The sequence below is a fragment of the Papilio polytes genome, unplaced genomic scaffold, assembly GCF_000836215.1.
Source record: "Papilio polytes unplaced genomic scaffold, Ppol_1.0 DF824270.1, whole genome shotgun sequence".
NCBI lineage: Eukaryota > Metazoa > Arthropoda > Insecta > Lepidoptera > Papilionidae > Papilio > Papilio polytes.
This window is the reverse complement of record NW_013524934.1, coordinates 2,600,437-2,628,400: the sequence shown is the minus strand read 5'-3', so window position 1 is coordinate 2,628,400 and position 27,964 is coordinate 2,600,437. Positions and strand designations below refer to the sequence as shown.

Here is a 27,964-nt window from a genome sequence, read left to right as displayed (position 1 = left end):
TAATAAAGGCAGGAATCTTTTACCTGTAGAAATGTTAAGGATGAGACATTCCAGAATAATTGCACTAGATAATAATTTATTACTAAGACAAATATATACAATTTTATTTAAATTGAAGTCATTACACATAATACGTACATAAACAGCCTTAAATAGAAACAAAACATGTTCGTAATATAAAAGTGGATTCATAAAAACAATACAGTCATCAAAAACACTAATTTTGACTTCAGGCTGAAGAAATGATGAAGAATATAATTTTTTACACAACTAATTACAATTGTTTATATTCTTTAAAAATTCTAGTAGCCTTAAAGCGGGAATACACTTGCCATTAACTGGCGTACTAGAATGTAAACAGATAGTACAATGTTTAATTTTTTGACAGATTTCCATTCAAAAACTCGAAACTGACAATATCTCGTGATCTGGAATGTGTATTCCCGGCCTTAAATTAGTAGGCAAGTAGGGCAAACATGCATGTGAATGTCATGTATTCAAAATAATCATAGCTGTCGTTCGTCGTGTGTTTTGTATATTAAAAAAAATTACATCAGTAGTCAGTAAAAGTGAAGCTATTCACAGTTAGGCTATGACAAAATTTCTACGGCTAATTTTCGTCCGTCCGTCCAGTGAACTCTATCACATTATCTAGATAGCTAGAACAAAGCAGATTTCTATTCCTATATATCATATGTATCTACTCCTAAAATAGGACATTATCTTTTAGATATATTTCATTTAGAAATTTCGCTGTCCGACCTAGCGGCGAAAACAAAAAATAATAAAAAAACGGTAAACGGTTAAATCGTTGAACGCCCATCACTAGTAGAAATTTACAGATAATTATTTCGTAACATACAAAAATGCAAATTGACATATAAATTAGCTTTTTAATTTTAGTTACATATACGGAATACTTAGATTACTTAAGTTTAACATACAACTGCTTTAGAAGGGCATAAGAAAGGCATATACAAGTTTATGCAAGGAAATAGAAACAAGCTGTAGGTGGCTCAATTTTACAATTTACATGGCAACCCTAAACAAGTCACATATAACAATTTAATACAATAATAACCTTAAAATGTTATAAATGCTTAAATACAATACAATTTTAATGCCATAGAAACGTTTTTTTTAGTCATGTCCTATTATAATAAAGAGTTTCACTTATTTTCACCTGTTTACATTTTCTGTATAGAAATACAGATGGGGCTAATTTTTGCAGTTACAAGCTACTTATGTCACTAAATTAACACTATTAACACTGACTCACTGGAATAGCGTCTGGAAGGAGCAACACTTTTGTATATGTCTGTTCACTCTCTGATAATATAAGGTTGATTTTCATTGTTTCAACACTCTATAATGCAATGTGAATTCAACATTGGACTTCCATATGAAGTGGCGGACTGTCCTCAAGTCCATATTAGGGTCGAGAACCTGAAAATATACATTTAATTACTACAAATTGTCACAAAATTTAATTTTGCGACCATACATGGGTACCAACCCAAAGTGGTATGATCACAAGATTTATTAAGGTGTTTTTATTTATATTATATTTATTTTAACTCTTTCCACAGTGGATAATAATTTTTTTGAAACATTAGTGGATTTTTATTAATTTACTAATATTTCCTTTAACCATTCCAACTAAGCAAGGCTTGTGCTGGGATATGGTTCACAACAATAGTCGAATGGCGGGATTCGAACCCTCGACCTCAAGATCGGTAGTCCGTACCACAAACCATTAGGCTATTGGCGCTTAATTTAATATTATAAAAGTTTAGATGGAACGATGGATGTTTCTTACGAGTTTGTTGCCTAAACTGCTAAACGGATTTTGACAAAATTAGGCAAAAATAAAGAGAATAGTCTTGAAGCACACATAGGCTACATATGTTTATTTTTTCAATTCCATGCAGACGAAGTCGCGGGCGAAAGCTAGTAATCAATAAATAATTTAATTCAATATCATACATATTCTTTACAAGTAGGTTGTTAAGGTTGTTCTTGGGTGAAATTTAAGTTATATTTATTGATCAATTTACTAAAACTGAGATCATCTTAACATCTTGTAAGCTTATTCACCAATTTACAAAAATAAACCAATAAATTGATAACCTCCTATAGGAAGTTGTATAAAAATCATATACATGAGTCAGCCATGTTATGCTTTAATAATATAGTCCTCTTTAGGTCTTATGTTTTCTTCAAATTTGTACAGAATAATCTTACCAATAACCCCATTTCTACATGTGTCAACCATCCGCCTTCCTCCACTACCAATATGGCCGTCGTGTAGCCCAGGTTAATACAATGCTTTTATTTCTGACATCTCTACTGTCCGATTATTAACATAACAAATAGAATTCTTACATTTAAACAAATATTTAAATAATGCATTTGACCATAATTACAAAGTCTATATTGTTATTTTAAAAAAAAAATAAATGGTATTGATTTATAGCACAGACTAAATAACTTTTAAGAATACAGACTACATCAAAATAGTTAAAGAGCTAACACATAGTATCAACTTTTTACCTGATCGCAGCACAGCAGTTCCACTCGTTCTTCAGCTGGGTCATTACCACTATCCTCATTGGTCTTACTGCTACCGCTGGCACCATTTACATCACCACCACCCACTATCTTTTCTACCACATGCTCTGCCACCTTCCGGCATTGGATGAAGTCATTTGCCACCAACCGATCCTGGAAGTCAATCATCCATTTATAAAACACTAGCTTCAGTCCATTGATATAAAGAAAAAAAATTACAATTTGATAGACGTCAAAATAAAAAAGTAGCCAAACATCCTAACAAATAAACACGGTATAAAATTAAAATTAGAAATAAAATGATAGTCTGGACGGACACATACATCGCTTTTGATTTTTTTTTAACTTATAATATAGAACAATGTCAACTTCCCTGATAGTACAATTTGAAAAATTACGCTCCGCTGCTTGTGGAATGTGTATTTAAGTTGTCTTTGGAATTATGATGCGATTAATGTCTCATTGGGTATTAAAAAAGATTAGCATTTCAGTGGCTTCTATTGGATAAATAAATTATATATATCTACATAAAATTTAATTTAATTAAAGTTAGAAAATTATCTCGTTCCTATCCAAAATCGAAATATTTCAACCGTAGACAGTGTCATTTTATGGTAACACTCAAAAATAATACAATTTTTATTTTATTTAGGGCCTGTCCACTGTCTGATAGCTCAGATAGCCTAATGACGTCAGATAAGGGAACAAAATCCAATATTTCCAACACATATTTTACATGTTGGATTTTTATCAGACAATTTAAAATTTGGTGGGACAGGGCCTGAATATTTAATACTCAAATTTAATATTAATAATGATAATAAACATTTAATCAGTTCCAAAACACATTGCAATATAATACAACATAATACAATTGAAGAAAAAAAAAATACAAACAAGAAAAAAGAGAGTTTGTATTTTTTTTTGTAAGAATTCTGCAATTTAGTAAATAACATCTATCAAATATCCTTCTGTCTGAATTTTGAAATTTAAAAGTAAAAAGTAAAAAGTAAAATATCTCATTCTAATTAAATTCAACAATATGTAGGCATACCTTTTTCTGTCTATCCTGTTTGCTTTGACAACTGGAATGTGACAATAAATAGAATGGCAATTTGTTTAGTTTAGGAGCGGCCATTTCCACCGCAACATCAACAACCCAAGACGGAACTGTCTCTATTAGCAAGTTACCTTCAGTTTCACCTCCCGCATCTGCAACCTGAAATAAGCAGTTCAATATTAAACAAATTTTAGTAGATTTGTGGTAGAGCCCGCTTTAACATATTTGCATAAATGGGCCGGCTCGCCCGGTGTAATACCACAACCACACAGAAAACAGGCGTAGGCGCGGAAGTAGAAGCAATTCCGCGTTTCCTCTGATGAGTATGGTGCCAGAGGCCTAATTTTAGTCCCTATCCCTTTTCACCCTATTCTTAAGAAAGGATGGGAAGGAAAAGTGGATTTGACAGTGGAGGAGACGCATAGGAAGGGGAAATGTCCTCTTTATGTGCGTCTCCTCCGTCAATGAAGGATTGGCAACGCATCTGCAATTGCGGATGTTTATGGGCAGTGGTCGCTTTCCATTTCGGTCTATTCAGGTGGCCGCTTGCTCATTTGCCACTTCATATTATAAAAAAAAATTACATAACTATTTTTTTTAATAACAGTAGGAGCAAACAAGTAATGGGAATGAGGATCAATGAATGAAAGGGTCACGAGTTACTCTTTTTATGGCATTTGTGTTTTATTTCATTATTGTTTTAGTTGTATAAAACTATAGTACATTATTATTACAGTTACAGTTAAAGTAGTCTAAATATTATAGGGTTTTCTTTACAATTTCATAAAGTATTGTAAATCATAACAAAAACACTTTGGCACTCTTTACTTTTACATAACTTATATTATCTACTCAATTGCCAGGATTTCTAATAAGAATATAGAAAAGTAAATTTAAGTCTTATTTAAGGGTACATGTTTATTATGTGAAATGAAAATAAAAACTAATAGATGAGTTAGATCTAAAAAGAAAAGTTATGGTGAGCAATTCAAACTTTGTCTTTTCACTGTATTTTCAAATTTCTAGTTGTCATATTCACTGCATGTGTTTTGTAAAGATAAAATATAACCTGACACTCCGTGAAAGTAGACAAATCAAATAGAACCTCAATCATTAAGTCAATTCATCCATTTAGGCTATAAATTCAATTTACGTAAATAAAAACAATCTTTATACATGTAAAAACTTTTTTGTAAATTCTGTAATAATCAAAATATTTACCTGCAATCTGTACAATGTCCTGCCGCCAACTTCACTGAATATTAAAGGTGTATGCAGGGGAACGCTGAAGAAATTATTGCCCATAACCTTTTGACCACCTTCATTGGCCCTATTCGGATGATTCCAGTGTTCCAGCAAAGCTTGCAGCAATAACGCACCAAAATTAACCTTCTGATCATTCTCTATAGTTAATCCTGCCTCTTTCGCACTGACCCATGCACTCAAGCAATCAGTCTCATCTTGTCCTAAATGTATTGTTAACATACCAGTCTTCAAATCAACGTTGAACCAATTAGGAACGTAAACCATTTTGAAACGCTTCTTAACCTCTTCATCGTAATCTATTTCACCTAAATCTTCAAGTTTACTAGCTTTTAACACATCATAGAGCATAACATGATTGGCAGTGTCTTTCGTTAAGATATGTCTCTTGTCATTTAATACTGTATAATGTTTTATAGCTCTGCCTCCGGGTATATTATACATTGGTTGCGTTTGATATACATTATTTGTATTGTAACTATTTTGATTATAAATATCGGATAAGGTGTTATGTGGTGGTAGTTTCCAACATCTTATATCAGAATCAGATGTTGATACCCAAACACCTAACTGGTCTGCGGTGAAGCACATTTTCAATATAGGTGCGGTCTCTTCGCATACAATCATAAAGTTATCAGGGTTTTTTAACTCTGTTATTATAACTAATCTGTCACGACCACCGGATATTATGTGTGAAAATGTTTCTGTTGCGAGTAGGGCCCATACAGCTTCAGAGTGCACTCTTATAGTGGACACACACCTCTGTTGAGATAATGACCATAGCTTTATTGTGCCGTCAGAACTACCGGAGACACATTGCAATCCGTCCCGACTGACAACTAAAGCTTTAACATTATCTGCATGTCCTTTTAACTTCATTAATCTAGAACAATTTCTAGGATCCCAAACTCTTAATACTTTCTCAGTTGAACCACTCACAAGTATAGTTCCCGGTGGGTTCATAGCAAGACTGTATATAGACTCTTTATTACCGACAAGACTAGATGTTGTTACTGTATTATTACTGGCTGTTAATGCAGTTAAAGTGTTTACATCCCAGAGAAAAATAGCTCGATCCAGACCTGCACTAGCTACCTGCTCTTTGTCCTTAGCATAGGCTAATGTACGTACATAATCCTTATGAGTTCGTAATGTCGACATACAGAAACCTTTAGGTGCATTCCACACTTTGACAGTCGTATCAGACGAAGCGCTAATAAGATTTTTACCACCGCAACAAAGTACTATATCGTTCACCCAATCTGTGTGATGCTCCATACTTTGGATGTATCTATCTTGGGCTCCTGTACCCGCGTGCCAGACGCGTATAATACCATCGCGACCGGCGGAGTATAATCTGCCCTGAATCGGATCCAATTGAAGCGAACTAACACCATTTTTATGCCGCCTCTCCTCCTCGTCCCTAATCACAAACGACACTTGTGTCTTCTTACGCATTATCGAGCTCATTTTCCGACATCTTAAAATGTAATTATAATTTTATTAGCGCTCAACTAAGGAGGAGCAAGTTGGGGAAAAGCCTCTGCGTTTTGTTTCACACTTTTGAGTTTGACGTTTGTAATTTTGTGATCACAGATAATCCTCTCTCTATGGAATAGATAATTTCTTTGGAGTTATCTGTACTATTTGAATGTATTTTGGCCACCGAACTGCATAAATGGGTAGGTGTTTGCTAGGACATGACAGCTTTTGCATTGTTCCGAATTAGTCAAACGCTGGTGAGTTGGTGAGCAAAGTGCGCCTTTTATACTACTATTCTTTCAGATAATATGTAAAAATGGACAAAAACATAAAAAATGGCATAAAAACAAGGCGCTTATAAGCTAACACAATTCAGTTTCAATCACGAACTTCGGCTCACATACGTTTTTTTCTTTCAGTTAGAAAATAAAAAGGACAAGGTTTATTGATAAATTCAATAAAATACCTACTATTTTTAAACCTCGTTGTTTTCGTTTTTTTTAATGTAATAAATGAAACTTTACATTAATAAATGTATAATTGGCAAATTGTTACATTAAAAACAAGGTAAACCAGAATGCAGAGTACACATATGATATGACATCTGTCAAAAAAATTTGTAGTAAGTAAAATCAAGAATAATGGCAGAGTTTTAATCAGTTTTCTCACTGTTCGGTTTATCATTAATTAAACTATTTCATTTTAGACTTGTATGAGGTCAGATAGGATGACAAGCCAGCCACAAAGGACCAAACAGGCAATGAGGTAATGTAACTGTTATATTTGTTATAGTTGAATTAACAGAATGACTATTTGCTATTTTATTTCAACAGGCGTTCGAATCGCAACGCAATGTTCAAGGCTTATGTTATTTTTAAAACCTTAGTTTTTCAAAACTGTCTTATTTTGTCGCCTGCAGTTACAATTACAAAGCCTTTTGGAGAAAACATAACCAAATAGATTATATTACTATACACCACAGAACAATGCACTGGCTTAAACAAGACGTAAGTGCTAGTTCGGCAAAATTAATTACGTACTTGTATTTTAAAACGCAAATATTATCCTTAATTAGAATATTTCATAATATTTTAAACAAGACAGTACTGTAGAGACTAAAAAGCTCACCATTTCAGTGCAAAAATAAATAAATTTAAAATAATTATTTTATCTCACTCGATAACGATTTAATACATCTTTACTTTATGATATCCGTAGTATAACTATCTATACATAACATACATCTTTACTTAGACAGGCCCCAATCAAAGTTTAAAAATAATTATATGTTGATTAGTTGATTAACTTTGAAGCGGTTCCATAATTTCGCAATATTATAAAATCTTTTTTTGCGAGTCATTATCACATTTTTTTTACATTTGAAACATATATATATGATGGATGATGAGGTTTATTTTTAGACGGCTACGAGACATCGCTGGTGCAAAACAATGATATTAAGAATATCAGTTTTATATTTACTATGTGTTACTTTATCATTTATAGAGAGTGCTCGAATATTGGGTGTATTTCCTACACCATCTATCAGTCACCAAGTTGTTTTCCGTACCCTAACACATGAATTGGCACGGAGAGGTCACGAGGTTGTTGTTATTACAACGGACCCTGTACATCCAAAAGAGAAAGTTCCCGAAAACTTAACTGAAATAGATGTCCATGATTTGTCTTATTCAAAATGGAACAAGGTCGTGTCTGAAATGGAAGATGGTTCAAGAGATGTCACCTCGCAAGTGAAAGCAATTATTCTTGTAGGCATGGAAATTTTCGAAGATCAAATGAAGACTGAAAGTGTACAAAAGTTGTTATCATATAAAGATGATCATTTTGATTTGATACTTGTCGAGGCCTTGGTATCATATACTTTAGGATTCTCGCATGTTTTTAAGGCACCTGTTATTTTAGTTAGTTCTTTTGCTGGAGTTTGGGAAAACTATGAAGTTATAGGAGCACCAACACATCCAATTTTATATCCGAGTTCAGTAAGAGATAGAGTTAACAATATAACAATGTGGGAAAAAATTGTTCAGTTAAAGAAGGATTACAAAATGATGGCTATGAAAAAAAATTATGACATGATGAACAACTTAATCAAGAAAGTATTTGATGCAGACACTCCTCCAATTCAGAAATTGTTTGACAATGTAGCAATGTTGTTTTTAAACGTCCATCCTATTTGGGACAACAACCGTCCTGTGCCTCCAGGTGTGATCTACATGGGTGGATTACACCAGAATCCAATAAGAGAATTACCTAAGGTATGGCCTTTTTAATATTATTTTAAATTCTGTAATCTCGTCTTAACTTTTTGCGAGCTAGCAATTTCGCATATTGCGCGTAGAATAAAAGTTTAGTCTTAACAAAATCTGTTTCCTGATTGGTGAACCTTTGTTTCTTTCATAAATTACAAGGTGGCAAACGAGCAACCTGAAACCGCCGAAATGGCGAGGCGACCGCTGCTCATATACATCCGCAATTGCAAATGCGTTGCCTACCCTTTATCGACGGAGGAGGACATGCACATTAAGAGGATGTTTCCCCTTCCCATGCGTCTCCTCCACCGTTTTTCTACTTTTTCTTCCCATCACTTCCTCAGAAGAAAAGGGTGTAAAGGGAAAGAGACTAAAATTAGGTCTCCGATACCACACTCATCATACTGTACGCGGAATTACTTCCACTTCAAGCCTGTCTTCTGTGTGGTTATGATATTGCACTGGAGAGGCGGCCTGTTTGTGCGAAGATGTTAAAGCGGGATCTACCACTGTTAAACGTGCGTTGCGTGCGCTTTTGTTCAGGTAATGGAACCAAACCTACATACTCCAGAAATACGGCAAGAGTGGAGGATGACGGGTTTTAAATTTGAATCCTATTGTAAATATCTGACTTTTTCATTCTGATAAAATGTTACATAACTTTTGTCTATGTCTCTGGGTTTTAAGAATTATGAACATAATTATCGTTAAAACATAAATGTTTTTACAGGATATAAAAGAATATCTCGACTCATCTAAAAACGGTGTTATTTACTTTAGTTTGGGCACAAATGTAAAACCGTCTTACGTGCCTCCAGAAAAGCTACAAGCTATTGTAAACGTATTTTCACGACTGCCGTATGATGTTCTATGGAAATGGGACAACGATGAACTGCCAGGTCGATCAAATAATATAAAATTAGCCAAATGGTTACCACAATCTGATTTATTAAGTGAGTATTGCTGTTGATTTTTAACCGACTTCCAAGAAGCAATCTATCTCATAAGTCATCCGTAGTAGCAAGCAAAGGCAGTTTACTTTTGCCACACCACTCAATCAATTGTGAGACCCCAATGTCTAAGTCACTTCCTTGAACAATAAGCAATAATTTCTTATTTCAGGGCATCCAAAAGTGAAATTGTTCATAACTCAAGGAGGTTTACAGTCAACGGATGAAGCAATCTCTGCTGGAGTGCCTTTGATTGGTATACCCTTGCTAGCGGACCAATGGTACAATGTGGAAAAATATGTGGAACATAAAATTGGAGTCAGGATTGACATAGATACAGTGACAGAAGAAATATTCGAAACCGCAATACAAACCGTTATTAAAGACAAAAGGTATGTAATCTGCTACTTGGTACTTATTTACTTATACATATTACGTATAAATTCTGATCTACCTAAAAAGTTTAAGTCACAGAGATTTGAATCGAAGAGCTGTGGCTCAAACACTAAATTAGCACCTAACAGTTCAAAGCCTTGTACTAAAACTATGTAAGCCGAGTCGGCAGCTGCCTGGTGTCTCGCAATTCGCAGTTCGAAACACAAATCATAATTATATGCATTTAAAAATTGAGCTGAGCTGCGAGACAGAACACTGTTCTGCTTTACACATTTGAAACAAAACAACTTTTCTCTTTCAATTTTTACATAACTACAGTGTAGTTCGAGTCCAATATGCAACAAAACACATGCACACATACTTATCTATAAATGTATTATTTTCTATGTTCCAGTTATCGTGAGAACATAGTTCGACTGCGCAGTATAATGAATGACCAGCCGCAAAGTCCGCTAGAGCGCGCCGTGTGGTGGACAGAGCACGTGTTACGTCACGGCGGCGCGCGTCACTTAAGGAGTCCGGCCGCTAACATCTCATTAACTCAATATCTAGAATTAGAACTTGTATTTACCCTCGCTACTATATTAATATTGTCACTATATATTCTGTTTATAGTTATCAAGGCACTTTGGCATTTTGTACATACAAGTTTATCTTTAAAAGTCAAAATTAAAAAGCCTTAACTAATTGTTTATGTTTAGAATGACATATGACTGACTTTGTTTGTTAACAAAATTCATAAGTTTATATTAAATAGAGTTTTCCTTTCATTACATTACTTGGCATTTAAGCAGCCTTTACCATGAAGAAATGCAGCGGGCAGATGAAGAGAGTCGAAAATTCTAAAATGAATAAAACAAAGAAATTTAAAATAGTATTTTTCTCATAATTCCTATCGTCCTACATAGATTATTCAAAGACTTATCAGTTATTTATTAAAAATATCACAGACTTTTGAAAACCAGTATTTTTAGCCTCTCTTGACAATCGGCCTGTCCTCCTAAATCATCGGCTGGCGATCCCCAGCAAGTAGCTAGGATTTTTTTTTGTTTGAAATCGTACCATTTAGTTTAATAAGTATATTGGACATCGAGCAAGGTACGTAAAAATTGTAGTAGTCAAAAATTTGTTATAATAAACTGATGTTGGAATAATTATTAAGATAAGAAACTAGATAAAATAACGCTGATGTCATTCCGAAATAACGAGTTATTAAAAATTTGCCAGTCATTTAGATTTTTTTATAATTACTACGTATATAACATTATGTGCTATAAAGTTTTTATTTAGACGGCTACGAGACATCGCTGGTGTAAAAAAATGATATTAAGAATATCAGTTTTATATTTACTATGTGTTACTTTATCATTTATAGAGAGTGCTCGAATATTGGGTGTATTTCCTACACCATCCATCAGTCACCAAGTTGTTTTCCGTACCCTAACACATGAATTGGCACGGAGAGGTCACGAGGTTGTTGTTATTACAACGGACCCTGTACATCCAAAAGAAAAGGTTCCCGAAAATTTAATTGAAATAGATGTCCATGATTTGTCTTATTCAAAATGGAACAAGGTCGTGTCTGAAATGGAAGATGGTTCAAGAGATGTCACCTCGCAAGTGAAAGCAATGATTCTTATAGGCATGGAAATTTTCGAAGATCAAATGAAGACTGAAAGTGTACAAAAGTTGTTATCATATAAAGATGATCATTTTGACTTGATTCTGGTCGAGGCCTTGGTATCATATACTTTAGGATTCTCGCATATTTTTAAGTCACCAGTTATTTTAGTTAGTTCTTTTGCTGGAGTTTGGGAAAACTATGAATCTATAGGAGCGCCAACACATCCAATTTTATATCCGAGTTCAGTAAGAGATAGATTAAACAATATAACAATGTGGGAGAAATTTGTTCAGTTAACAAAAGAGTACAAAATGAAAAATGAGAATAAAAACTATGATATCGCGAACAAGTTAATCAAGAAAGTATTTGGTGCGGACACTCCTCCAATTCAGCAGTTGTTTGATAATGTAGCAATGTTATTTTTGAACGTGCATCCTATTTGGGATAACAACCGACCTGTGCCTCCAGGTGTGATCTACATGGGTGGATTACACCAGAATCCAATGAGAGAATTACCTAAGGTATGGCTTATTAAAATAATTTGAATTCTATAATGCCGTCTACACTTTATGCTAGGTAGCAATTTCACATGTAACTAAACGTTGAATGAAAGTTTATTCAACGCTATGTCTCTAGGTTTTATCTATACTTCTATATACTTACCTATATAGTAATACGTAAACACACACTATTTTGTGGCATAGGATGTCAGCAATCACAGCATATTTTTTGAATAATTCTTTCTAAAGTAAAAAGCCCTACCCTAACGACATACCTATGTTTCCATGCTATTAAACTTAGGGGGTAAATATATTAGAATGTCGTCGTAATAATAGATTAAGATGTCGGAAAGGGACCATAAACACAAGCTGCCAACATTAAGGAAGCAAGGTTAATATGGTTACGGTAATTTTCACATTTGCAATTGAGAATTTGACAGACGTAAGTAATAAGATGATGTTTCAAACAAAACTGTTTTTACAGGATATAAAAGAATATCTCGACTCATCTAAAAACGGTGTTATTTACTTTAGTTTGGGCACAAATGTAAAACCGTCTTACGTGCCTCCAGAAAAGCTACAAGCTATTGTAAAAGTATTTTCACGACTGCCGTACGATGTTCTTTGGAAATGGGACAACGATGAACTTCCAGGTCGATCAAATAATATAAAAATAGCCAAATGGTTGCCGCAATCTGATTTATTAAGTGAGTATTGCTGCTGGTTTTTAACCGACTTCCAAGAATCAATAGATCTCATAAGTCATTCGTAGTAGTAAGAAAAGCCAGTTTACTTTTGCCATACCACTCAATCAATTGTGAGACCCCAATGTCTAAGTCATTTCGTTGAACAATAAGCAATAACTTCTTATTTCAGGGCATCCAAAAGTGAAATTGTTCATAACTCAAGGAGGTTTACAGTCAACGGATGAAGCAATCTCTGCTGGAGTGCCTTTGATTGGTATACCCTTGCTAGCGGACCAATGGTACAATGTGGAAAAATATGTGGAACATAAAATTGGAGTCAGGATTGACATAGATACAGTGACAGAAGAAATATTCGAAACCGCAATACAAACCGTTATTAAAGACAAAAGGTATGTAATCTGCTACTTGGTACTTATACATATTACGTATAAATTCTGATCTACCTAAAAAGTTTAAGTCACAGACATTTGAATCGAAGAGCTGTGGCTCAAACACTAAATTAGCACCTAACGGTTCAAAGCGTTGTACTAAAACTCCGTGAGCCGAGTCGGCCTGGCATCTGTTCGAAACACAAACCATAATTCTATGCATTTACAAATTGAGCTGAGCTTCGAGAAAAAACACTGTTCTGCTTTACGCCTGTGAAACAAAATATTTTTTATCATTTAAATTTTTACATGACTATAGTGTAGTAGTTCGAGACCAATATGCAACAAAAATATGCACACAAATGTATTACTTTCTATGTTCCAGCTATCGTGAAAACATAGTGCGACTGCGCAGTATAATGAGTGACCAGCCGCAAAGTCCGCTAGAGCGCGCTGTGTGGTGGACAGAGCACGTGTTACGTCACGGCGGCGCGCGTCACTTGAGGAGTCCGGCCGCTAACATTTCGTGGTCTCAATATTTAGAATTAGAACTAGTATTTACTTTGGCTACTATATTAATACTCACTCTTTTAGTTCTTGTAATATTTATTAAGACGATTTGTAGCTTTATACATTCAAGTGTAACTACAAAAAGTAAAATGAAGAAGTATTAGTTAATACTTTTTGTTAAATAAGCTATATCAAATTTGAAAAAAAAAATGTGATGTCTGAAAGTTGAAAGAGAGTCAACTAACACGAAACAATGACTATGACAAAATGGAAAAATGTAAAATGAAAAAAAAATAAAAAACATTTAATGCATCATTTGCCTGTGTCATGTCAATAGTATATTCCATACAAGTAACCCTACAAGGATTATATGGCAGTTGGAACTTTGGTGAACTAACAATATTATCTTTAAAACGCCATATTTTGACCAATAAGAGAGCGGCAACTGACAGGAGAATGTCGCATTTCCATAATTTCTAAATTCGATTTTAGAAAAATATTGGTTTTATCTTCAACATGGGAAAAAACCACTAAGCCACCGACGCTCATAATTTTAATGCTTGTGATAAAAAATCCAGGTCATGATGATTTTTCATTTTGTATTTTATCTATACTATTATAATAAAGCGTAAACACACACTTCTTTGTTGCCTAAGATGTCAGCAATTATAGCATATTTTTGAATAGTTCTTTTTGTAATAAAAAGCCCTACACTTACGTCTTGCTTTAGACTATGTTCACGCCATTCAACAAAGGGGATTAATATTTTGGATAAAAACCCTAATGTAGGAAAGAGACCATAAGTTGCTGCCAACATCAAGAAAGCAAAAATGCCATAGTAAGGTAATTGCTATTTTGACATTTGCAGTTGATTATTTGACACATGTAAACTATAAAATAACATTTTCATTAGTTTATGCAGATGAAGTCGTAGAAGAACAGCTAGCTAATAAAATAACGAATTAGGAAGCACTTGTAACGATTTCCTTAAAACACGATATATGAATACATTATTTATGATTATATTATCTATTGCCCGCGATATCATCCGCGTGGAAAAAAACTTGTCATTTATTTCGATACTGTGTTAATTATAAAATTTAAAATGTAATTCATTTTAGTTTGTTCAGTTAAAATTAGTCTAGTCGTTTCGGAATTTACTCGGAACAGACTTGCGTTATAAGTAACGGAAATATGTGAACGAAATGCGTTTCTTTAATCATTACAGATTTCAATTTAATTTGTTAGAAATTTATTAACCTTTTAGTTTATGTAATGGTACAACTTCGTTCGGGCAAATTAAAAAAAAAACTTAGTGTTTTCTGAGTACGCTATCGTGTACTTCTCTGTGCTATTTAGTCGTAGTATCTTCTAACAAACGTAAATCCGTCCATCCATCTGAACTATCAAATTTTTAACATTAGTAATAAAGATTACCGGATCGATTATTACTAGCTGATTACTGAAAGATTCAAGTTTGAACGTTTGTATTTAATTGATATGATAAAACATTGAAGATATGAAACAGAACTTTGTACACTACGTTAATATAATTTTTTTTTTTTTACTAATAAAACAAACAATCAATAAAAAATCGCACCCAGATTGTAAAAATGCGACATTTTTTTCGTAATTACAGATGAATTACTGTCATGTAAAGAAGAATATTTCGACTGGCTTACTGAGCACAAAGTCCGCTAGAGCGCATTGTGTGGTGGACGGAACACTTGCGTCACGGCGGCGCGCATCACTTGAGGAGTCCGACCGCTCTGGCTGCTATATTAATAATAGCTCTATTTTTTTCTTGGTATAGTTTCTAATTCGATTTGGAGTTTTATAAATTCTAATGTGAGTATAAAAAGTGAATTTTAAAAGTTTTAAGTAGTTTTTCACTTGTGTATTTTACAACGAGATGTTTTTGCTTTAGGTAAGGTAAATATTTTTTAATATTAGAAACATATACATCAACTTTATTTATCTGTATGATGTTTACGTCATTAAATTAGTACGCACGTACTTACTCCTTAGGCTTGTGAAACACCGCACCGATTACTCGTGCGCAGAAGCTTTGCAGATAGGCTCATGACGTCACTAGTAAACTGACAACTGAGCAGTGCGGGGCGCGGTCGATGTTAGTACGAGTCATCGGCAAACCTGCGCCAGCTCTTAGTAACAGTCAAATGGTTAGAACGTGCATACTGAGTGATCATTACGTATATAGTTGATATGATTAATTCGATAAATTATAATCCATTTACATATGACTTTGTTTGTACATATAGTTAATATTAAATATTATCATTGTTGAATCGATCAATCAACGGTAGATCACACAGAGATTGTAAATAAATGTGCCTATAATTTAAAAAATAATGAGGTTGATGCTGTCAATTTTAATTTTTCTATGTTTAAGGAAATCTTTACCGCGCCGCGGAACAGAGCTAATGCGTCACGGCAGCGCGCGACACTCGAGAAACCCGGCTGCCAACATCTCTTTAACTCAATTTTTTGTATTAGAACTAGTAGTTTCTCTGCTGTGTTAATACTTTCAGTATACATTTTTTAACTCGATTTCCCTAGAGTATCAAATTGATCGCTGTTCGTAGGCATCGGCAATTGTAGCCCTTCAATCAAGACAGGAATTGACACAAATGTGTTACTAATTCTTATGTCTTAGTTTGGCTTCCTATGAAAATCACTCATAAGACAAAATACGGATTTACTACCACTTTAAGCTTGGATTCCTTATAGTGAAGGTGTGTGCGAAAAGACATGATCTCAAACGTGGTAATTGAGATAAAAATTGTCAGCTGTTTGTTGAAATTATTAAATAAAACACCGGCACCATTATAAAACAATTTTAAGATAAGTAAAATTTACATGTTGCCAGTCATCGTCAGTTTACTGTTTATAAAACATAATGTTTCATTTGTGTTTGTTATAGACGGTAACGAGACGTCGCGAGAAACGGGCGCTAAATGATGAGACTAAGAATATCAGTTTTATATTTACTATGTGTTACTTTATCATTGATCAAGAGTGCTCGAATATTGGGTGTATTTCCTACACCATCGATCAGTCACCAAGTTGTTTTCCGTTCCTTAACACATGAACTGGCAAGACGAGGACATGAACTTATTGTTATAACAACAGACCCTGTGCATCCAAAAGGACAAGTACCTGAAAACTTAACGGAAATAGATGTCCACGATTTGTCTTACAATATATGGAATAAAGGTATTTCAGAACTGGAAGATGGTTCGAGAGATGTAAACAAGCAGGTTCTAGCAATGATGGGTTTAAATTTTGAGATTTTTGAAAAGCAAATGAAATCTAAAAGTGTGCAAGAGTTATTGACATACAAAAATGATTATTTCGACTTGATACTTGTCGAGGGTATGTTGTCATACACTCTAGGATTTTCGCATATTTTTAAAGCGCCAGTAATCTTGGTTAGCTCTTTTGGCGGAATATGGGATAATTACGTGGTTATGGGAGTACCAACACATCCAATTTTATATCCGAGTATGGTAAGAGATAGATTAAACAATATAACAATGTGGGAAAAAATTATGCAGTTAAAAATAGAATATAACATGCGAAATATCGATACAAATAATGTGATGGTGAATAATCTATTGAAGAAATTGTTTGGTGCTGACACTCCTCCGGTTACAAAATTGTATGACAATGTTGCAATGTTATTTTTAAACGTGCATCCTATTTGGGACACCAATCGTCCCGTACCTCCAGGAGTTATCTATATGGGTGGTTTACATCAGAATCCGATAAAAGAATTACCAAAGGTATGGTTTTTACCTTTTAAATAATTATTTAAGAGATGATGTTACTAATATTATATATGCGAAAGTTTAGATGGATTATTATTTTTTATTATTTATTGAAAATATTACATAAAAACAAATTAAAAATGCGCACAAATAAGGCACCGCAAAAACCATATAATTGGTTTGTCTGCGGGTGCGCTGGTTACAATTTACAATATAACATATGTAGAGTGTCGTAGTGGAGTGTAAGATACTTTTATGACATTTTTTTTGTGTAAAATTATATAAAATACATACATACATAATGTACTGTATATAAATAAAATATTCTATTCAAGGGCTATTATCAAAAAGATGGCTTTCCAAACGTTTAACAAATAGTTTAAATTTAGAATTTAAATTATTTGTTTAAATAGATGATTGTTTGTTAGAGTTTGTAGACTAACCTGCTGAACGGATCTCTGTGTCATTTGGCATAGATGTTGAGGACAGTCTAGAAGAACACATAGGCTACTTGCTTTATTTTGAATTCCACGTGGACTGAGTCGCAGGCGGAAGCTAGTAATAATACATTTTAATCTTATTTACTGTGTATATCTTCGTTTTTACTCATGTTTCCGGTATATTTTTCCAGGATCTGAAGTCATATCTCGATTCATCTCGGAATGGGGTTATTTACTTTAGTTTGGGCACAAATGTAAAACCATCTTACATGCCTCCAGAAAAGCTGAAAGCTATTGTAAATGTACTTTCACGACTGCCTTACGATGTACTTTGGAAATGGGACAATGATGAACTACCAGGTCGTTCAAGCAATATAAAATTATCCAAATGGTTGCCACAATCTGACTTATTGAGTAAGTGTTTTTGGCATTTTTTTCATTCACATATATTGTCATGTATCGAAGAACTATTTACACTAATGCAGTACTTAAATAGAAAATATACCGTGAAATTGATACATATATAAAATGTATTATTTGGACATACCGCTTCAAACATGCAGGTCAATACTCCGATTTGCCTGATGACAAATAACTTGCCTATACATATATACTGCATGTCACTAGTTACTAATATACATTGTAGTCTCTGTTTCGTCAAAGGAAAAGTAAGGGATGACAATAACATTATACTAGTTGTTGTACGCGACTCCGTCTGCGGGAAATTAAAGAATAATATGAAATATAGCCTATGCTACTCACAGATAAATAAATTTGCTAATAGTGAAAAAGTAGTTTTTAAGTAAATCAAATACATACAAAAAAACAAATCTCTCCTCTTTATGATATTAGTAAAGATTATATAGTTAATAGAAGTATCATGATTTCATGATACATGCATGAATAATTTTTATCTGAAATAGACGTCAGAACGTTTGCGTGATAGATATCAAAAGATAGTAAATTGTACTATTCTTTCATGTCTCTCTATCAATCGTTTTTATCAGAATTAATTCCTTTAAGTAAAACAATTTATCAGTAGTAGAGTCCGCAGCAGCATTAGATATTTCAAATGTGGGTGTCGAAATACATAGAACTACTCAAAATAAGACTAAAATGTTGCAGCTGCTAATGTAGGCTAGATCAAGGGGGCACGCCAATACCATGTATAATGCGCGGAAAATATCCTTGCCCATAATCTACATTCTCTTCTGTGCAACTTTTGTTACATTTCCACTCATAGCTAATTTCAATAAGCATGGGGTTCATTATTTTTGTGATACTGAGTAAGCGCTGGTTCGTCAACTATCTACAAGTTTCGAAAATCCTTTTTTCAGGACATCCAAAAATAAAGTTATTCATAACTCAAGGAGGTTTACAATCGACAGACGAAGCGATCACTGCTGGAGTACCTTTGATTGGTATACCCTTGCTAGCGGACCAATGGTACAATGTGGAAAAATATGTGGAACATAAAATTGGAGTCAGGATTGACATAGATACAGTGACAGAAGAAATATTTGAAAGCGCAATACGAACCGTTATTAATGACACAAGGTACAAAATATGGATAAATTTTTATGAATTTGAAAAATACATTTTATTTCTATGCTATTGAAACTATTTTACAACTACATACGAGTATTTAGTTCTAAACAATACAACATACCCATTCCGAATGAAGGGGCCGGCCCAATATGTATGTATGAATTTACTTCCTTCTTACGTATGTCCATAGTTCCGTTGGTATACGCACGCACAAATCCACCCATATTTAGTCTCAATATTTTCTTGTTTAAATGATTATCGACTATTCGTATAATACTTTAATTTGTCCAATCTGTTACTATGTAGTATCAGGTTGGACAAAATAGTGCACAAGTTATGAAGATTTTTACGTCTCTGTCATATCCTCATCGCATTGAAAAAGTGTACCGAGGGATATAAAATCACAGTAATTTGGTAGACCTACACCGGAGGTCAGATGGTAAGAACGCCAAAATCATTGTACAAATATTTTGTTTGAGTTCTGTTGATTTTAGAACCGGCTCCCTCCAATTTATCTCGACATTTCACTAACGTGCTGGGCAATTCATGCTTCCTCACAGGCACGATGTCATCGGCAATCGAAAATGATATAAATATTTCTGTTCCAGCTATCGTGAGAACATAATGCGACTGCGCAGTATAATGAGTGACCAGCCACAGAGTCCGCTAGAGCGCGCTGTGTGGTGGACAGAGCACGTGCTGCGTCACGGCGGCGCGCGTCACTTGAGGAGTCCGGCCGCTAACATTTCGTGGTCTCAATATTTAGAATTAGAACTAGTATTCGTTTTGCTTTTAGTATTTATTGTTTTGCTTATTATTCTGTGTACAGTTTTAAAGATGATATTTAATTTTTTAAATTCTAATTTATATGCTGTAGTTAAAATGAAAAGATCTTAATTAGCTAATAGTTATGTGGGTGTATTACTTGGAATATTGTGGAGTGATTTAGTTTAGTGTTAATTTGTGAAATTATTTGATAAATTAACACTAAACTAAATCACTATAATAGAATAACAACTGAAATAAGGAAAAATTGTAGAAATTATTGTAACAGGGAAATGTATTTAGTAAGAATTATACAACTCATTAAATAAATTATTTTTAAACATGTATTCTTTACTTCTTAATTCCTTTTTCCTTGGTCAAGCTATCACACATGAATTTTTGTATTGATATTTCTAATACTATTCTGTTATGTTTATTATTATCAGATGATTATGATAATTAAAAAAAGAAACAACGGATCTCGATTAAATTTAAAATTGCAAAGTATTGCCTGCCATAAATGTTATAGCAATAGTATGTTACTGCAAATTTCTTTTTTATTTCTACAAAATTGTTGTTAAAGAAGGGGGAGGTTCGTTATATCCTGTTTGATAATACTTATGTATCCATTATGTTAAATATCTTTGTATAAAGTAGACGATCAGTGTAATATTTCCAATTTAAGGTCTCATTTACAAACATATTTTTGTCTTAGTATCATCAAAAGCAATGAGAGATGTGTCTATATGTGTTTTTTTAAACGCAGTAGATATAGATGCAAAGCCAAAATTTAAATAACAACAATATTGCTACATTTTTAATTATTAACTACATTCCGAACAGATTATTATTCATATAAATATCTTTAACAAATACAATTATCGTTAATATTTTGCCAGTCATCTTAAAACCAGTTGTATATAAAGTGTATAAACGAATACGTTTTGAATCAGATCTAACAGAAAGTTGTTGCAAATCGAACGATGATTTTAAAATTAATTTTATATTTATTATGTCTTTTAACATATATAAATGCATCTCGAATATTGGCAATGTTTCCAATACCATCGATCAGTCATCAAGTGGTATTCCGGCCAATAACACAAGAGCTGGTAAGACGTGGTCATGAAGTCATAGTTATAACAACAGACCCGGCATTTCCCAAAGGACAAGCACCTAAGAATCTCACGGAAATTGACTTGCATGATATGTCATATACAATGTGGTGGAACCTTCTCGAAGGAATCGAAAATATCAGAGATCCCATTCAGCAGTTGAAAAAAATCATAGATGTGTCATATCCTATATTTGAACAGCAAATAAAAACCGAAAGTGTTCAAAAGATATTGAAATACAAAAACGACTACTTTGATTTAATACTTGTAGAAGCATGTGTGAGACCAGCAATTGGACTGTCTTATGTTTTCAAAGCGCCAGTTATTCAAGTAAGTTCGTTCGGTGCAGTGTTGGACAATCATGATATAATTGGAACACCAACACATCCAATTTTATATCCAAGTATGCTTCGAGATAGATTTTACAATTTAACAATGTGGGAGAAAATAATTCAAATAAAGAAAGAATTTACTTCGATGATGATCAAGAGGAATAGAGACTATGATAATGAAATTTTAAAAAGAACATTCGGTGAGAATATACCACCCATTGAGGAATTGTATGACAACGTTGCAATGTTGTTTTTAAATATGCATCCTATTTGGGAGAACAATCGTCCTGTGCCACCGGGTGTTGTTTACATGGGAGGACTGCACCTGAATCTGATAAAAGAATTACCAAAGGTATGTAATAAACATAAACCCGAAGAAAGTTTGGATGGATTGTATGAAAGAGGATATGTTTAAGAAGGGAGAGGATTCAAATATGACGGCTGAGATATGTATGGAAGAGTAGCACATACTGTGCCGACTCTGTCATCCGTCATCTCAGTCATTACTCCCTTCTTGATCATGTCACCTACCTAACTACCTACCTATATCGGTGTACCCCTCCACAGTCATAACTAACGTCCTTCTTGTTACATGCGATTCATCCCTTCTCAAAACATGCCCATACCATACTAACGTTTGATGTTAACTAATGTAATAAACGATTGTAGTGTGTTTATAATTATTATTTTTTTAGGATCTGAAATCGTATCTTGATTCTTCAAAGAATGGCGTTATCTACTTAAGTTTGGGCTCCAATATCAAATCTTCAAATCTGCCGCCGCCAATTCTGCATGCTATTGTTAAAGTGTTCTCACGATTGCCGTACGATGTTTTGTGGAAATGGGACGTTGATGAATTACCTGGACGTCCAAGCAACATTAAAATATCAAAATGGCTGCCACAGTCCGACTTGTTGAGTAAGTTTATTCTTAAATGATTTTAGTTTGAGATCATAGTTAATTCTTTCTATCATTGCATGTTAATTCAGAAGAATTTCACAGAAGAAGAAGAAGAAAGAACCCAGAAGGGTTAAATCGTTTTAGTTTCGTTTTTTCTGATGTCCAACAAGAATATAACCGTGATTTCTAAACTTTTTCCTTTTGTTTCAGGACATCCAAAAATAAAATTATTCATAACTCAAGGTGGACTGCAATCAACAGACGAGGCGATCAATGCTGGGGTCCCTCTAATTGGAATACCTTTAATAAGTGATCAGTGGTATAACGTGGAACAATACTTATACCATAAAATCGGTTTGAGACTTGACATCGATAAAATTACGGAAGAAACTCTTGAATCCGCTATAAATACCATTCTTAATGACAATAGGTAAGATAAATAGTTAATTACTAGAAATTGACTACAGCTTTAGTTTGTAGTGTATTTTCTTTAACGAAATATATGCGATTTTTTCCTTAATATTGAGTAAGTTAAGGACCTGTCCCACCAAATTGTAAACTTTCTGATAAAAATCCAATGTGTAATGTGATTGAAACATCGGGTTTTGCCCCTTATCTGACACTAACGTCATTTTTAAGCTATCTGAGCCTCTATTAGTCAGTGGTAGGCAGGCCCTAAAATTATAATTGTTTTTATGGGTGTAAAAATTAAATATATTTTTTTTCCAGCTATCGTGAGAACATACTCCGACTGCGGAGTATAATACATGACCAGCCGCAGAGTCCGCTAGAGCGCGCTGTGTGGTGGACAGAGCACGTGCTGCGTCACGGCGACGCGCGTCACTTGAGGAGTCCGGCCGCCAACATCTCATTAACTCAATATTTAGAATTAGAACTTGTATTTACTCTAGTTACTGTAGTAGTAATCTCTTTTCTTGTTTTGTATAAAGTTTGTAAGACGATTTTTAAATATTTATGCACAAATGAAGCTGACGTTAAAATCAAAAGGTCTTAATGTATAGATCATATTAATATTTGAAATATAATACAATTTTGGACATTACTGCAGTTTTTTTCACTATTTTCCCAAAATAAGGACACTGTCAATTAGCCAATATTTTTTATTCAGAACTAAAAACGTCTACCAAATTAATACATATAGATATATAGATGAACTAATAAAGAGTAAGTGGATGCAATTTAAATAAAATAAAAGAGTTGAATAATGTTATTGCTGGCAATACATTACTCATTGGCATGGCTATTGGCATGCGGATGATCCCAGGGTTCTCGCGGAAGATCAGCGATGGGTGACTTATTGAGTAGCAACCAGCATTCAAAGCTGAGCGTAGACCCAAACCGGTCAGCATTGCAATGATTATAATCTTTTATTTAATTGAAATATTTTTCTATTTATTTACTTATGTCATGTTTGTTTTTCTTTTGTTATTTCTGATTGCGTTGTAGTGTTCTAAAGTTAAGTAAATGTTATTTTATTTCATTTCATTGGACTTAACTTCTCGGGGGCTACCCATTCTCCTGGGTATAAAAAAAATAGTATGACATCTGCAACATAACTTATTTGCTTCAGATATTCATTAACAGATAAACTAACTTTTAAGTAGTAAAGATTTAGTACTGCTATGCACAGAAATCAACAAAACTAGTACGACAAACGTAGAACACACATATGATACCGATCCTTAGGGACGAGGGCAAGATGATGATAATCTAATCTCTGATACGATGATGATATTTGACACAACAGATTCGATACAACTCGTGATTGTATCAAGTTTACTAATTTAATTTTCACGTGTAAAACTCCATACATTATTTGAAATTTCCTACGTTCGAATACCGATATGCAATATGTGATGCAACCTACACATATCGACGAAGAAATTCAAAGATATGTGTGAAGTCAACCAACCCGCATTGGGACAGCGTGGTTGGCTATGGCCTAATCATTTACTTAGGGTAGACACCGAGCCCTTCGGTGGGGACATATAGTGAGCTGGTGATGACGATGATGATGAATACCAATATTGTGCGTTAGTAAACTACCGTTTCAGTAGTCTAGTATATTGAATACTAGCTGTTGGTGGTGACTTCATGCCCGTGAAATAAAAAAAAATAGCCTATCTTACTAGTGAGTAGTATTAGTGGATAACGTAGCTTTTTAATAGTGAAAGAATTTTTGAAATCGCTTCGGTATTTGAGTTATTTCAATACATACAAAAATTCTAATGTTTACTCTTCATATAATTAGTATATTTTGTTATTTATGTAAAGTGTGATGTCATCTGTGACCCCACTTAAAAACATTTCATTATCTTATCAATGAAGGTCGACTTCCAATTTAAAAGATTATATCTATGACTTAACAATATCTTATCGTAAAAAAATTACTATATTGATTATTATTATACTAATTGTCAAAAAATTAGTACATGTTTAAAATCTCAATAAGTTATCTGTACTAATATCATAGAGGAATTATATTATTTTTGTAACGAGTATAACTCAAAAACTACTGGACTGTTTTAAAAAAATCTTGCTATTTATTATATTTTTTTTACATTTATTTTGTATTTGATAGCAAAGAGAGGACGGACAGCTAAACTATCATAGTCAATTTCTGTAAACAATTATTTAATTGAAAATTGCATTGATTGAACAAAAAAAAAAAATGAAAACTGATTAAAAAAGAGACCGAAATTAAACCAACAATGGGAAATTGGAAGTTTTATGTGTACTAGTTTATTTTGCAAGTGAGTGTACATTACAAAATCAGCTTGTTTCGACGTGGATATCATGTATTGTAGTAGAAACGTCACGAACCGTCTTTCTGATGAAATTTAATCAACGCTTATTCGTAATAATTTTATCAAAGTATCAAATATGAGGTCATCAACGTAATTACAAACAGGGAAGGATAAATAGAGATATGGTTATGATAAGGCAAATGTACCATTATATAAAAAAACGAGTTCTAAACAAAATACACTAATAACATAATATTCTAAAAAACAATACCCTAAAAAGTAACGAAATTTCATGAAATAATTAACCTCCCTTATAGCTGTTATGTCTATATTGTACAATTATTACTTTTATGTAGGTGTCAGCCGAAGTAGACAGTCATATTTATAGCTAAGGCTGTCTACATTTTTAACATAACAATTGGCATAATTAAGGAGAACAAGGAGAATGTTACTTATCAGTGTGGAAGGGTAGAGGTAGACCTAGAAAGAGAGGGATGGATTGCATGAAAGGTGACATAAAAAAGTGAGTAGTTGAGATGACATATGATAGAGTTATGTGGAGGACAAAAACCTTTCACGCCGACCCTACGGGAGTAGAATAAGGAGGAACACGATGAATTGGCATACGCAATTAAACTTATAGTAAACGAGCTGTTGCCCGCGACTTCGTCCGCGTGGTATTAGAAAACATACGAACTATATAAATAACAAAAAGCTACATATCCTCCTACAGCTACAGAACCTCATCCCATGTGTACTCCAGACTTTGTTTTATATCTATGCCAAATTTCAAAAGGATATATTAAACCATTGCAGAATGATCGAGTAAACATTAAAAAACTAAATTAATAAATCCCACAGGAACCGTCACTATTCCGGGGATAAAAAGTACCCTATGTGTTCTTCCAGACTATGCTCTAAACCTGTGCCAAATTTCATGGAGTTCAGCCGTTTAGGCTACAAACGCTAACAAACATCCATCCATCCATCTATCCATCCATCCATCCATCCATTCATCCATCCATCTAAACTTTCGCATTTATAATATTAAAAAATAAGTAAGAAGTAAGATAAGATTTTAAGAAGTGAATATTGACTGACACAGCCGTAATAACAAAAGCTACTAATATTATTAAATTCCATATTCGAAACATCGCCTTCCTCGTTAAATACTTTTCTAATAAACTGGTAAGAGGATTAAATTAGACCTAAACTTTACTGCGCCGATTGCATAACATTGATGCCAATCGACACCCTCAAGTTTATTCCGTAGATCCCAAGTGGATTTGGTACTTTTTGAGAATTTCCGTACGCTAATCGTCTTATATCATTGTTGAAATATAATTATAAATGAATGACTTACAAAAGAGCCTAGTTTAATATAACACACACGGGACGTTGTTGCCCTGTTTTTTTGTAATCAACAACAGATTGGGCTTGTTTAGTCTGCGGTTGTTTCTCGTTAAACTTGATGAGATGTTGCCGTCACTGCGTAACTTTATTTAAGGGTGAATTTCAAATTGAGCAGCCGGAATGGCTCTCATTTACGTGTTATTTGGGCAGGATAAAAACTGACTTCTTGATATGCATATTAAAAAAAACCTTAAAAGTAATTCTTCATTACATTACAAAAATTAGAGTGTCTGTTTGTTATGTCAAAAGAAAAATTCCAGATTGCGGAAAGATGATGTATTTGCGTTGCTGATAACGAAAACCGTTTAAAATTTTATTGTCTGTCTGTCTGTACGCAAGCCGTGTTAGTTCCGGGTAATCTCCGAAACGACTGGACCGATTTCGACCGGACCCGCACTGAAGGGTAGCTGACATATATAGATATAGATAAACATGAATTTCCATTGTCATCTCTTTTCCTCGCTATAAAATTGTAACAAGTTTATGTAAGGTTTTCCGTCAATGGTAGAACCCGCTTTAACATCTTGACACTAATAGACTTCGCCTAGTGTAATATCACAACCACACAACAGACGTACATTGGGAACAGTTCCACCTTTCATTTAATGAGCAGCAACCCACAGCATATAGGTAATATTTAAACGCAGTTTAAAATAAAAACAATAATGATTATGTAAATATGTACACATTTTCCTTTTAACTAAATCATTTTGAAATGAAATTAATTTTTTTCATAAAACTACTAGCGCAGATATAAATTTCGACTTAAATATATGTTCGTTAAAGTTTTTCTATAAAAAAAGATTAGTAGGAATGCTTTTTTAAATATTAATATCGAATAAAATTAATATTTTCTAAATGTAATAGTGTGTTACAAGAATTAGAAATTCATCAGACGACAGAAAATTAATTCTGTCGCAACTGTTTAACCGAATTCTACAAACTTTAATGAAAACCGTCGTGATTTGATAATAATAATTTTAGAAGCAATATAAATTTTTAAATATAAAATATGAAAGAAAAAGCAATCTTTTTTTCACACAAAAATAAAATATATCAAAGATTTGTGAGTGAAATACCGTAAGTTTTTACCTTTATGTTCGATAATATTAATAAAACTACATATAAATAGAAAAATATAAGTACAAAAATACTAAGTAACTTAAGTCAATAATTCATTAAGAAAAAAGA

The 27,964-nt window shown here is 33.5% G+C and overlaps 5 protein-coding genes across 9 annotated transcripts; 4 read left to right on the top strand and 1 right to left on the bottom strand.

Annotated features, from left to right (window-relative positions):
* Window positions 1–54: 54 nt before the first annotated feature.
* On the bottom strand, window positions 55–6,364 carry LOC106104872 (WD repeat-containing protein 48 homolog). Its single transcript, XM_013285070.1, has 4 exons — window positions 4,853–6,364; window positions 3,626–3,790; window positions 2,554–2,724; window positions 55–1,446 (listed from the first exon to the last, which is right to left on the bottom strand). Exons 1-4 carry the CDS (start codon window positions 6,362–6,364, stop codon window positions 1,351–1,353), a joined length of 1,944 nt encoding a protein of 647 aa, XP_013140524.1. The 3' UTR covers window positions 55–1,350.
* A 1,445-nt stretch (window positions 6,365–7,809) lies between these two features.
* On the top strand, window positions 7,810–10,824 carry LOC106105321 (UDP-glucuronosyltransferase 2B19-like). The gene is made up of 4 exons (XM_013285615.1): window positions 7,810–8,652; window positions 9,377–9,599; window positions 9,769–9,988; window positions 10,387–10,824. Exons 1-4 carry the CDS (start codon window positions 7,828–7,830, stop codon window positions 10,673–10,675), a joined length of 1,557 nt encoding a protein of 518 aa, XP_013141069.1. The 5' UTR covers window positions 7,810–7,827; the 3' UTR covers window positions 10,676–10,824.
* A 470-nt stretch (window positions 10,825–11,294) lies between these two features.
* On the top strand, window positions 11,295–14,184 carry LOC106105332 (UDP-glucuronosyltransferase 2B19-like). Its single transcript, XM_013285626.1, has 4 exons — window positions 11,295–12,137; window positions 12,601–12,823; window positions 12,993–13,212; window positions 13,577–14,184. Exons 1-4 carry the CDS (start codon window positions 11,313–11,315, stop codon window positions 13,863–13,865), a joined length of 1,557 nt encoding a protein of 518 aa, XP_013141080.1. The 5' UTR covers window positions 11,295–11,312; the 3' UTR covers window positions 13,866–14,184.
* Window positions 14,185–14,208: 24 nt separating this feature from the next.
* LOC106105288 (UDP-glucuronosyltransferase 2B19-like) lies at window positions 14,209–20,547 on the top strand. Of its 5 annotated transcripts, none has more exons than XR_001225731.1 (6): window positions 14,209–14,544; window positions 15,341–17,507; window positions 18,124–18,346; window positions 19,270–19,489; window positions 19,787–19,919; window positions 20,089–20,163. XR_001225731.1 is itself a non-coding variant. In XM_013285601.1 (6 exons), exons 3-6 carry the CDS (start codon window positions 16,680–16,682, stop codon window positions 20,375–20,377), a joined length of 1,560 nt encoding a protein of 519 aa, XP_013141055.1. In that variant the 5' UTR covers window positions 14,209–14,544; window positions 15,341–15,549; window positions 16,646–16,679; the 3' UTR covers window positions 20,378–20,547. The 5 variants fall into 5 exon arrangements, 4 of the variants coding, with proteins under 4 accessions (XP_013141055.1, XP_013141048.1, XP_013141036.1 ...); XM_013285601.1 differs by lacking the exon at window positions 19,787–19,919 and having other exon boundaries at window positions 15,341–15,549; window positions 16,646–17,507; window positions 20,089–20,547; XM_013285594.1 differs by lacking the exon at window positions 19,787–19,919 and having other exon boundaries at window positions 15,341–15,549; window positions 16,115–17,507; window positions 20,089–20,547.
* A 673-nt stretch (window positions 20,548–21,220) lies between these two features.
* On the top strand, window positions 21,221–23,607 carry LOC106103790 (UDP-glucuronosyltransferase 2B17-like). Its single transcript, XM_013283675.1, has 4 exons — window positions 21,221–22,044; window positions 22,388–22,610; window positions 22,803–23,022; window positions 23,322–23,607. Exons 1-4 carry the CDS (start codon window positions 21,229–21,231, stop codon window positions 23,605–23,607), a joined length of 1,545 nt encoding a protein of 514 aa, XP_013139129.1. The 5' UTR covers window positions 21,221–21,228.
* The last annotated feature ends 4,357 nt before the right edge of the window (window positions 23,608–27,964 follow it).